The sequence below is a fragment of the Vidua macroura genome, chromosome 6 (assembly GCF_024509145.1).
Source record: "Vidua macroura isolate BioBank_ID:100142 chromosome 6, ASM2450914v1, whole genome shotgun sequence".
NCBI lineage: Eukaryota > Metazoa > Chordata > Aves > Passeriformes > Viduidae > Vidua > Vidua macroura.
Window position 1 is genome coordinate 46,008,276 of NC_071576.1, and position 13,155 is coordinate 46,021,430.

The window sequence follows — 13,155 nt, forward strand, 5'->3', positions numbered from 1 at the left end:
TATTCTTGCACGTGCAGGGAGAGCTCTAGGTACTTTATAAAAAACTCCTCTGAGTTTTTGCTGCTTTTCCGCAGTGGGCTCCAAGGTTTTGTGAGAGGTGCTTTGGGGAGATTTTACACCTCCAGACTCCTGTTTGGCTGCAGGCAGTTTCCTCTGGGCTTCCTGCTCAGTGGCTCTGGTGGTGGTTTCGCATTGTTCCCCACTGATGACTCAGAGAAACAGGAAAGAGATTCCCTGGTGAACAAAAAGCGCAACCACCAAACAGGTGCCTGTATTCTGGTGTTGCAGAGGACAAACCACCTAATTCTGGACTTTTTCCTAAGATTCTTATCTGCAAGTATGAGACTCAGGAGGAATGGATCATACACGCTGAACAGGTAAGAAAGAGCCTGCATCCTCTTTTGAAACTTCATCATTAAAACCACGTGAAAACAGAAGCCTTTATTTTCCTCTCTAGTGACCGGGTGCGTGAAACAATGGCCATGTCTTTTGTCTCAAAAAGAACAGAGGATCACAGCATAGGAAATGTGCAGCTTATTCAGCTTTGTTTTCTTCTGCATCTTGTTAGGTTTCCTTTTATAGTGTGTGCATTTAGTGGGGGCAGGTTACAGTTGTCCGTATGTTAAAATGAGGTGGATTTGCTCAGTAAAGCCATGAAACATCAGGAACTCTGTGATTCCTGAAGAAGTGCCTGTGGTAACTATTCTAAGTATTTTCCAGCTTTTGGTAGAAAAAAGAGCTAAACTCATTAAATGTGATGCTCCCTGACACAGAATACAAATTACTTTAAATTTCACCAGTATGAAAAATTAGTTTAAGTTTTTACTACTTGAAACTACTACTCTGAGTTACTTTACTAGCTTTGTGGTTTTAAAAATACTGATTTTATTTCTCTCTGATTGCTGTTACGTCTTCTCAGTAACAGAGAATATACCATAACTGCAAAGATGATAATGAACTAAATATTCCTTGTTCAAGGAATTTTATAAAAATTGAAAAGAGAGAATTTTCAGGTGATTGGGTTTTTAAATAATTGTGTTTGATTTTTACTAAAGCAGATCCTTGTGTGTCTTCATATGATGTAAGTTTTATTTCTGAGCACAGCTTAGCTGGTTGAAGAGGACTTGTATTTCCCCTGTGCAGTGGTAACTGTTTGCTTGCAGCTGGCAGGTAACTTGACAAATGAAGAAAGTTGTTAGTCTTGGAGTGTCACTTTACTTAGCTGCCTTTAACCCTCTGTAACGAGTAAGTGCTGCATGGTGCAGCTGCCTTAGTGCTGCACTCCTGAAAAGCCCAGATGTGTTCTGGATGTGCCTCAGAGTACACGTGTACAGACTAACCCCACGGTGCCTTAAACTCATGGTCCATGCTGCAGCTGAGTGGCAATCTCTGCACAGCAGATCCCAGCCCAGAGGGAATGGGAATACTTAGTCTATGTGTTCGGCTGGACTGCACTGGTTTTTGCGTGCACTGTTTTGCCCAATGCAGCTTAGAAGGATCTTTTGCTTTGCCGAAATATGTTTACATTTGATTTTTAAAAAATCCAAATTTTGATTTGGATTAGGTTTTCTTAATGGCAAAGTAGATGGGTGTTAACATCTTCTGATGCATCCTTAGCATTTTTTATGACTGTAATAAAAATGCCATTATACGACTGCATACAAGATCAAACATAATTAACAAAGTTACTATCTTAAAATGTTTGATTTTAAGCTGATGTATTTGTCCTTCAGTGGGATTGGGTTTGTAGTAGAGAGAGGCTAAGAATATATTCTAATTAACTTGGCTTTTTTGCAGATGTTTGTGACCCTTGAGAGATTATCTTAGAGAGTCAATTAAGAAATTATGCTGAAAAGCAAAAGGGTAATGGATATTGCTTACGGTAAAGGAATTTTTGTAGACTTTAGTTACAAGAAGTACAATCTTTCAGTGATTTGAGTTTTATTAAAAATGAATGCATGGTATAGAACTTCAGGGAAATATATTGTGCAAGATCACCCTTTGCATCTGTTCTGCCTTGTTCTAACTTGTGAGATGATGCATAATCTTTTTAAGGAATTTCATTTTTTTGAAATTGTGGCCCAGCGTGTACCTGGCATTGAGTTGTGGCCCAGCGTGTACCTGGCATTACATTTTACAGTAAGCATTTAACTGGTAGTGTTGTATTACAGTGAGTAAAACCAGGGGCACCCAAATGCTTGCATGAAAAAGAAGCTTCAGCTGTGAGTTTGTGGGAGACTTCAATATTATCTGATTCTAACATGCTGATCTCCTTTACTTTATTAAACAACAGATGCTGAGGAGTTGATTTATCTAATTAAAGACATTCCTTTTATGTTTATCTCTTGCCTAGATGGTTTAATAATGCAATGTAATGGAAAAAGAGCTTCAAGTATGTTTTCCTGTTTAGCCTAAACTTTTGCCATGTCAGCAGAAAAGCTTGTTTTGATCTTCAAGGGTTTTTGTTTGGGACAGCATTTTCCACTTGTCAGGTGGAGAGGCACCCTGTTGTGCAGGTCACTTGAGGAGAGGGGAGCTCCTTGGGGTGGAGTGTTGTAGGGCAGATAGTTACTGTGGGAGTGCCTTTTACAGTGCTGTGCATGAAAACTTTATTATTAAAACAAAAAAAGGGAATAAAAAACACACACAAAAAACAACAACAACAAAAACCTAAACAAAAACCCCAAACAAACAAAACCACCAAAACCATCCCCAAAACAAAACAAGAAAAAGGGGGTTGTAAACAAGGACATGTAGCAGAAGTCATCATGATGATAAGTTTTTTTCATTTGGTATGATTTGGTCAGGCTCTGATTGCAGTTGTAAACTCATAAAGGTGGGGAGAGATTGGAAGGGGAGATACTTGAAGATATTTGAAGATACTTGAAGATATTTTTCAACCTAATACCAGCAAAAAGCCTCCCCTGCCTTGCTTTTCTGCTGTTCCATTGTACCTCATTTGACACTAGTGTAAGAACTGTACAAAGATAAACATGAAACACAACTAAAACCCAGAGTTTCACTTAGAAACAGTGATATATAGCTATTCTTTGAGCAGGTCTCACTGGACTTGGGCATGTTTGCTCTTGCTTGTTGAAGTGGGTAATTTTTAGGCTTGTGGAGACAGAGGGATCTGGTGCTGAGATTCATCAGAGTTAGAAGCCCCACTTTATCTTGCTAAGACTGAGGTAGAAATCTTACCTGCCAGCATCTCTTTGACCATGTTGTTAAGTCAGCATTGCTGTTGTGCACTATACTGCCATATGCTGATTGTATTTGTTTGCATTGCAAAGTTTCTTTGTATAAACGATCTTTTTTGAAGGTCATCTTAGCATGGGAGATATTCATTTATTTGCTTGGTGCTGTGTTGTGACACAGTGACACTGAAAAGTGCACTGGCACTGTAATCATTGCAGCATCATTTTTTTTTCTCTTTGCAGTTGCTGTTTCTTCTTTTGTCTTCTCTTGTCCCTTTACTATCTGCGATTAGTGATACTCTGTATACGTTTTTTGCAGGCTGTTAGGGTGTCAAATAACAAATATTGTTTACTACACATCTATTTCCCCTTTTTCTCCTAATGACTTGAGTTTAAGGAAGGGTATAAATCCAAGCATGCATTTCACAAGATACGATCTCAAAACAGCTTGAACTTTGGTCAAACTTCCTGTGTCTTTTAGATCATAATGTACAGGCCTATGCATTCCTATAACCTTCACAGTGGTGGAGACAGAGCTGTGTCCTCCTGGTGTCCCTGCACAAAGGCCATGCCCTCTACAGGAAGGCTTTGCTGCAGTGCTAAGTAGATTGTCCAGTTGTACAAGTGAACACCTCTGTTGGACAGCTGGCAGTTTGCTGACTTCCCTCACAATAACATAGGGAATACTGATCAACAGCCTACAAGGTAAAAATTGCACCCACACTGGCCTTTCTGATGTCCCTGGCCAGAAAGGCACGTGATGATTCTCTTCTGCTTGTCATGGTAATTTTGACAAGGTCAAGTGAACCACATTTGGTCTGAAAGTTCAGGTTCAGAAGCTTGTCAACTGATGGCTATTAAAACTGAGCAATAATCTCTGCAACTCCTGCACAGTGGCCATCCCAAACCTATGGTGATGGAACTGAACAGAATGTGCAAGAGATTATTTGCTGAAACAAATGTGTAGCACAATTTAAAACGTTTAGATGTTAATTAAATAATTTTTATCTTCTCATCATTGCCCTACCTGACTCTCCACTGCTGAATAACTGCTGTGTGGCATGTTTTCCTGGGACATTAAGTGCCAAAAGAACATATAGCTAGATCATGCATTCAGAAATCTGGTGGGGGTGAAAGCTTTGAAAATGCAGTATTTGCAGTTTAGCACCTCCGTGCCTGTGCTGCTGAGGAGCGCTTGCTCGATTTTTCTCAAAAAAAATGTGTTTGACTTGTGATGTTGTTTCAACAGTGTTACACCTGAGAGTTCAAATAGTTGGACACCTCCCCTCTGCTCAGCAATGCCCTGAGCCCTTGTGAAGAATGTTCTTTGAATTCCACTCTGCATGAAAGGGAATTTTTTTTTTTGTGTGTGTGGGTTTTTTTGGGTGGTTTTTTTTTAGGTTCTTTTTCCGCATTCATCTCAGGTCTGTGTGTACATGAAGGTGATTATATATTATCACAGTCAGAACTAACCACTGCCTTGAAACAAATTCCAGTTGGATGGGGACAAAATACTTTGGAATATCTTAATGATTAATGGATGCTCACTGACTGATAAAAAATATTGTTTTTTAACAATAAAAAATGTTAAAAATATTGTTTTTTAACAATATTTTAACAATAAGATGTTTCCTCTTTTCCAAGCCACTGCTTTAAACTAATGACTTTTGATTTTGAGCCAAGTCCTGAAATTAAAAAATAATTTGTTTTTCTTGTGTGCTTCTGTCTTGTACTGACGTAAAGCAAGCCAGGGAGAGAAAGTAATATCTTATGTTTGTTTTGCCCAAAAAAAGTAGAAATGGGAAAGAACATAGTAAGGCTACTTCAGAAGGCCTTTTTATTAAGTCTCACTGCAACTGCAGGAAAAAATATCTTTGAAGGATGTGACAAACAGCTCATGAAAGCCTGTTGAAATAGCTCATCTGGCAGACTGAGGTAGTGTGAGCGCCCAAATATCTTATCTGAGGAGAAGCAGCTGTTTGAACTTCTTTACAGTCCTCCCAAATTACCACATTTTCTGTCATAAAAAAAGGGGAAATCTAAGGGTAGCAGTACAGACTGTTATCCTTGGAAAGCACAGCACAAATATATCAGATTAGGGCCAGAAATGTAGATTATCCACTCCAGGGTTTTTTTAAATTGGGAATCCATTTTTGGAGAGTAGTCTTTAGAATGTTTTATGGTGTCAGAAAATGCAAGCCAAGGTGCAAAATGCCAGCACTCCTGGCTGAGCTCTACCTGGTATCTTAGTACTTTCTGGGTCAGCTATAGCCCTCTCCTCATTTGTAACTTAGTTACGGGTTTACTGGTACGCTTTCTGAAGCTGACAGTGATCTTCATTCATGGACTCAGTTACAAAGTGAGATGGCTTCTTATATATCATAGAAATGCCCTTATTTTGCTGCTTTTTGGAGAAGGAGGGTTGCTGCAGTGTATGCAGGGATGGTGTTTGGATGTAGACATCTAAGGCAGCTCTGACTCCTGGGCGTGTACAGAGGGAGAACAGCCCCTGAGGACAAGGAAAATGTGGCAAATACTCTCATGCTATAAACAGCAGAAGTTTCCTTTATAAAATACTTTGCTCAAGTCTCCCACTCCACTCCCCTGCATCCCATGTCTGCCATTCCATAACTGCACAGTGACACAGCTGAATGATGGGGACAGGATTCCACTTTCACACCATTTCCCACACATAGAAAGAGTTTCTGACTGTTTCTGACCCCTGCTGCCCCGCTGTGCTGGGAAGGTTCATTCCTGCAGGTTCTGGCTCCTGTGCTCTTCCCTGTGCTCTGCCTGAGGGAGGCCCCATTTGTTTTCCTGTTGGTTCTACTGCAGGAACAGTATGGAGAGGTTATGGAGCCATCAAAAGCTGGAGAAAGAGGGTGATGATGAACACAAGGGTCTTGAAAGCAAACAGCAGGACTGACAGTAGTCTCCCTGTCACCCTGCAGTGACAATAGCTTACTATTTGCAGCAATATCACGACATTTTCGCATTATTTATGCATCCTGGGCACTTTCCACCTTGGTTTGAAATACAGTGAAAAATACCAGACCACTTCTAGAATTGTAATTCTGCATCTTTGAGTAAATCTTCACCTTCAGGAATGGTGTTTGTTTTATAGAGGGTTGGGAGGTTGGTGGTTTGGTGTTTTTTTGTTGTTGTTGTTGTTTTTTTTTCTTTTTTTTTTGTTTGTTTTGTTTTGGTTTTTTTTTTGTTGTTGTTTTTTGGGGGGTTTTTTTGCCTTTTTTTGTGTGGGTTTTTGTTTGGTTTTTTGTTTGTTTGGTTTTGGTGGTTTTTTTTTTTTTTTTTTTTTTTTTGGTTTTTTTTTTTTTTTTTTTTTTGTCCTTTAAACTATTCAAACTATTCAGGCTGAGAAAATTGTAGACAGTAGTTTATAGAAAGCTGGGGGTTGTTCAGCCTGGAGAAGAGAAGATTGTGTGGAAAACTCACAGCAGCTTTCCAGTATGTGAAGGGAGCCTACAGGGAAGCAGGAGAGAGGGATTCTTTATCAGGAACTGTAGTGACAGGACAAGGAGTAAGTGTTCAAACTGAAAGAGGGGAAATTCTCTGCTGTGAGGGTGGTGAGGCACTGGAACAGATTATGGGGATGTTGTGGATGCCCCATCCCTGGAAGTATTCAAGGTCAGGTTGGATGGGGCTCTCAGGAACCTGGCCTAGTGGAAGGTTCCCTGCCCATTGCAGTGGGGTTGCAACTGGCTGACCTTTAAGATCCCTTCCAACCCAAACCATTCTGTGATTCTATTGCCCTTTATATTCAGCCTAGCTGTTCATGTAGGATTTGTCCTACAACACAAGATTTATGATCTCACATGTGTTTTCTTTGGAATTTTTTTTGCATGCATGAGCATTCAAAAGTAGTTTAAGCATTTTTATATTTGCTAACAATGTATGTATAAAGGCTTAAGCTGCAAGCCTTATATGGGGAAAGTATTATAAATTTAATGCTTCTAAATAAAAGATTTCATTAGAACTTTCACTGTGAGTCATTGTTGTTACATTAATAGTGTTATTCCCAAATATGGATTTGGAACTGGGCCTTCTTCATGGTGAATGCTGCAGATGACTTACAGAAATTAGTATTTTCATTAAATACCAAATTTTTTGGGGGGTGTAACCTCTTTGTCAGCCATTTATACGGATCACTGGGGCATCTAGTGTAAAATAATTTTATAATGTAGTTCTGAAACTGCAGTATGCTATTCCAGTTGGTACTTTAGTATCATATTAGAAAAGGTTTTGTTTTGTTTTTATAATATGAAAAAGTGATTAAGACTCAGGCTGTGGCACAGAAGTATGCTCATGTTGATACATACTCTTAAAACTGGCCTGATCAGTTTGTCTCCCAACTTTTGGAAATATTTAAATCAAAGGACAACTTATAAGAATATATGTTCCTTCTCATAGCTTATCTACATACAGCTAACAGCAACTCTTCATGGATTTTTTATTAGTCTCTACCAGAAGCAAAGATTTAATTCAGAATTCCAGAATGTATTGTTGCAGGTCTTGTGTTTGTGTATTCTTCCCTTCCTCTATTCTTCTTTCTTTTTTTTACATCCCCCCATACTGTATGTACTTGAAGAGAACGTCTTATCTCTTGATAAAAAACAATGTTGTGATACAAATTCAAGAGAACTGTCATCCTTGCTCTTATACATAATCTCAGGTGGTAGGAAGTGCTCATCTTAGGATTTGAGTATTTACAAAGATGTTCCATTAACAATCTGGGGCCAGAACAGGGAACAACTAAACACTTCAGATGGCTAACATTTAAAATATTTTTTCCACCTTCTCTGCCACCTCCCTCTCTCCCTACAAGTAAACTGCTTTCTGGAGTATGTACTGTGGTTAGGGCTTATAATGAAAGTGGTATATCTGCAGGGTAAGAAGTGCCCACTAAAACTAGCCATATAATTTATCTGTTTTACACCAGAACTATTAACAGCCAAATTTATAGCTCATTAGTAATAACTAGAGGCAATAAATTAACTGTCAGCTTTTATACCATTTACTGTGAATTGCAGATACAGAAGCTTGATATGCACTGGAGAGCTTATTTCTGCTTCTTCCCCCTAAGATGGTCTGAGGACTAGAGGTTTTTTAATGGGTTGTTGCTGTGAAAGGATAATGAATAACTGTATTAAATGTAACTATTTAAAAAGCATTTTTCAGTGATTTCAGGCTTTCCATTAAAAGAGAATGGGAGCATGCTTTCTTCCCATGCTCACTGTCAAACCATACCTATAAAAATGATGATGTAAATTGAAGTTTCTTTCCTTGTAGCTGTCTTGAGGGGACTCTTGAATACGGTCCCCTTTTAAGCTAAGGAAGACAAAGCAAAACCAAAACCTGGTAATGATTTTTTTTTAAAGTCTCCAATTCCCAGGGCTGTGTCCTAGCAACAATGCAGCATACACCATCACTTTGCTTAGTGCTGCCAGCTTATCTAAAAGAAAATGGGAGTTTTTACACTTCATCTATGTGGGAAAGCACAACAGTGATGCCACAGGGTGCTAAGGATTAGGAACTTCATGCATTGGCAAGAGGCTCCTGCTGAATGGGGGAGAGCTGCAGCGCCACTGCTGCTGACTCTGTGCCTGTTATTGGTTTGGGTGCTTTAGTTCACAGCAATCATGCAGCTACATTACTCAAAGGTGTTGAGCACATTATTTTTCAAGACAAGTGTTTGCCTTCGCAGTTGGTTTTAATTATGGATGTATTCAAGATACAGTAACAAGGCATTTTCTCTGGGGCATTTAATAATTTTTCATTATAATTTGATTTCATGGACACTGTGAGAAGATTTTTGTAATGAGTGATGGCTCACAGAACACTGAAGAGGTATTACACTGACTACATATTTAAATATTTTTATGGGGTTAAGTGCTGTGTTTTGTAATATGCTCAAGACACTGCACTTAGGGTTACTAAAATTTTTTTTTTTTTTTCTAAGCTCTAAAAGGCTGTTGAGTCTGACTTTGACAAGCACAAGCTTAGGTACCTGTGTAGGAACTGAAAGAAATCAGGTTTTTTTGCAGGTTCATTTAATTTTTTTACTAAAAAAATTAATTTCTCAATGGTTGGAATATGACTTCTGAAAAAAAAGAGAGGTGGATTCCCATCCAGATTAGCACTGTAATACTGAGCAGTCTGGATGTTAGGTGCTTCCTGCAAAGGTGAGTAACACCTCAAACGTAGTATGTGATGCAATCAGGCTATTTTAGGACTTTTTTTCCTTGGGTAGCTCATAACAAATAGTGTCAAATCAACATCTTGGTGGGTTTTTATTTTTCTGTTACTTATTTTTAATATGTGTTCCTGATGCACATTTGATCAACAAGATCTGTCCTTTCAAACACACAGATTTATTAACAAGTGAGTGACCTTCCTAGAAAACCCACACACATTTCTGTCTTAATGATTTTTTTTCCCCTCCCTGAGCTAAAGACAATATTACTACTGATGTATGGTTTCTGAAGTGGAGGTGTAGAACTTTCCTGTGCTCTGGAGAGCTGTATTCTCCACTTGAAACAGCATACTTTATAAAACATGGATAAAAATGTCTAGCCACTTTATAGGGCTCATAAGAACAAATTAACTTGTACAGTTATTGAAAAAAAATTTATTTATATTTGTTGCATTTATTTGCATATATATTTGTTGCATTGTAAAGGTAAATAGAGTCTGTGCAAGGGTCTCACTCAGGTAAAAAACTCAGGTAAAAATAACTGATTTTTACATTTATGGGTAAGTCTGCATGAAATATAAATATATTTGAAAACAGCAGCACCAGGGTGAGTAAACATTAGTAAGCCCAGCCATCCTGTCGCTTACCTTACAATAATTACTAATCTGCATTTGAAGAACAAATCTTAATGTTGCCAAACTCCACCTTTTTCCTGCCCAGTCTGTATGTGAGAGAGTCTTTATAAGAATGTGTTTCCTGTTTCCCAGACAAGGGAGGGGGGAAATGTGTTTTCTCCCTGTTCTGAAAAACAAAAGCCAGGCAGTGACTGGTGACCACGGCAGCTGGCAGCCTCCCGAGAGCCCCTTGGCTGGTCCCTGGGGAAACAGCCCCTTCTTCCACTGCCCATCCCATCAGGATCTACTTGCACACTTGTATCAGGCAGAAACCAGCTAAGAGGTGACAGAGCTGGATGTGTGGTTTTTATTAGGCCACTTCAACCCAGGCTTTGAAATGTAGAAAAATTGTGATTATTTTCCCCCTTTTCTTCCAGGCTCTTTTTCCAAATCCCTTGTTTTCAGTTTTATGGATTAATTTTTGTCACAGGCTATTTAGCTTGAGGGTAAGTTTTACAAGGAACAGTGGCAGAGCAGGAACATGTACCTAAGCCATATACAAAGTAGCTGCAGCCTTCTCCAACTGCAATGCTAATAAATTTGTAAGGACAGTAAAAATGTACAAGATAGCAACAGAATGATTTTTCTTTCGGAGAAGACTTGGAGGGATATCTGTAGGTGTGGCAGTTATGTTTCTCCAAAACCAAGTCAATTAGTTTAGATTTTAACAGCTATGCCATTTCTGTCCCATATTCTGTGAATAAGAGTAGCTTCAGCCTTTTCCCACCTTAAATTTTGAACATTATTCCTATTTCAGCATTCCAGTTTAAGATAGTACAAATTGAGGCTGCTGTGTTTTAGTCAAATCTGCTACGGTGTTTACAAAAATAAATTTTACTTTAATGGAGCCAATTTCATCCAAGTTAAGAGTTCACATCTCTTCTTGATGCTCTTCTTTGAAGTAGAAAAACCCATAATTTTGCTCTCTGGTGGAGAATTGTGCAGTCAGTGATGCAGTATGTGATCAACAGATGGAGTCACAATGGTCAGATAAGGGGCAAATAATAGTGTGTCACTGTGTATTAGAGAAGTCCTATGAATGAGCTCTCTAAAAATGGTTCAAGAAAAGTAAGGGTTTGGGTTTTTCAGAATGTGGTCTTGGAATCATCAGTTCCCATTTAAAACCAGTGAGAGACTCTAAATCAGAAATACAATTTAATGGGAAAAGGGGAAAAAAGGACAAAAATACATGCAATGATACAAAAGGAAGACCACTGACAAAGTCAGAATACAACCTGACACCCCTTTTGCCAGCGTGCTGGTAGCAGTCCAAATTGGAGTGGCTGCAGTCCTCTTGGAGTGGCAGATGTGGTTGCTGTGTCTTCTCAGAAACCTGTGGAAAGGCTGCCTTTCTGTCTAGAAATCCCTGGATTTATCCAGGTGGGAATGCCTAGCTTCTCCCCCTGGGCAGAGCATCTCACAATGGGCTGATGTTATTCTGAGTCACGAAGTGTGTCCTTAATCACCTGTTAAACAGAACTGGCTCCTGGAGAGTGTTATATCTGAGTCATGTGGCAAGACATTGATGGGCCTATTAGCAGAAGATAAGAAAAACTGTCCAGATGCAACTGCTACTCGGATGGTAATAGGAAACATCTTGGTGCTCAGACTTGGAGAGTTTTCAACGTTGCTACCATGACACTCTGAATAGGAAATAAAAAGTATGAATTTCCACTTCTGTATGCACAGAATAGTTTATCAGTAGTAAATATCATAGTAAATCTGATAAATATAAATAATAAATCTGTTCTATAGCATGAATAAGTATAATGAAGAGGCAGTTTGTGTTACAAACTATGTTATAATACAGGTTAAATATTTTTATTGTCATGTTCTTATAAACTAATTGTAATTTGTCTGCTCCCCTCTTAAGTGCATACTGGGATATGGCAATACAATTTCAAAACAGACAGCTAGCTCTCTGAGGATTAAAAAATACTTACAAAGTGTTTCAGACCATGCTTCATCTCATATGTAGGAATATAATTCCCTAGTTGTCCCAAATACATTCTTCAGATTTTTATACCTTTCAAGTTTCAGACTTAATGCTCAGGCTTGATTTTCTTTGTTTTTACTGCTTAGAGTGATCCTTCAAAGGGTGATCAGAAAACTGCAAGACTGTGAGGAGATTATTGGTTTTTGGTAATCATCAACCATGGTGAGCCACAACCTCCGTGCTTTCTCATTGTTCTCTTGACACATGAGTGTGCCTGAACAGCTCTGCTTGGATTGCACCTCTCCATTCTCAAGTCCCAGCTTTCTATTTCTCCAAGTGTTTTCCTGTGTTCTGGAGCACTTCTGACTTCCTCCAACAGCAGTACTTAACACCATGTCCTGGCACCTTGGGCCAGTGGTAGATATGTGTGTTTTTGCTCTGTGTATGGTCTTATCACTCTCTTTTATGGGAACTGATGTGGTTGCCCACACTGGGCACTACATCTTTGCAAAATTCTTTGCAAGGATTTCATTCAATTTCACTCCTAGGTCTTAAGGCATGAGAATGTGAATCGGGTTTTATTTCTCTGTATCCATTCTGCCAATTTTTGAACAGCATTGCAGCTCCTGGATTATTTAATATTTGTATGTGTACAGAGCAGTTGTTTGTTGCCTTCATGGAAATGCAAGGCTGTTTGTGAAGTGTTACACAAGTAGAACAAATGCCGAGCTGCTGAGCTGTTTCTCACTGCCAGTCTGTTTCTCTTAAGCAACAATCTGCTAACAGAAGTTGTTGTACAAAAGCACATGTCTACAGTACAGGAGGAAAATCTGGCTTCCTTTGTTGCATGGTGAGAGAGCACGGGCTTTCAAGTTTTGCTGGAAACTGATGGTCTGGAATTAGAAATGAGGCAGTAAATGAAGCCCTGGAGAGGGTAAACTGCAGCTTTCACTTTTAGTAGAGGTGTAACATGTTGAAGTTTGGAAATGTCTGTGAGCTCTGACTTGCATAAACCTTGGGTTTCTCATCCATCAAGTACCTCAATGATCCGGAGTGTGTTTATGGGGAGGGTGAGGGTGGGTCATGCTTTTCAGCAAGTTCAGATGTGGTTGGTTATCTTTCCTGAGTTCTATATCT

The 13,155-nt window shown here is 39.0% G+C and overlaps 1 protein-coding gene across 2 annotated transcripts in view; it reads left to right on the plus strand.

Moving 5' to 3' along the window:
* MOB2 (MOB kinase activator 2) overlaps positions 1-13,155 on the plus strand; it is a 110,125-nt gene that overhangs the window by 54,917 nt on the left and 42,053 nt on the right. Inside the window, exon 1 of one of the 2 annotated variants that reach the window (XM_053979437.1) lies at positions 306-377. The exons of the other annotated variant lie outside the window; for it this stretch is intronic. Coding sequence (XP_053835412.1) covers positions 340-377 — 38 coding nt within the window. The 5' untranslated portion in view covers positions 306-339. Of the gene's footprint in view, positions 1-305; positions 378-13,155 lie in introns of those variants that run through there. 2 annotated transcript variants of the gene reach the window in all.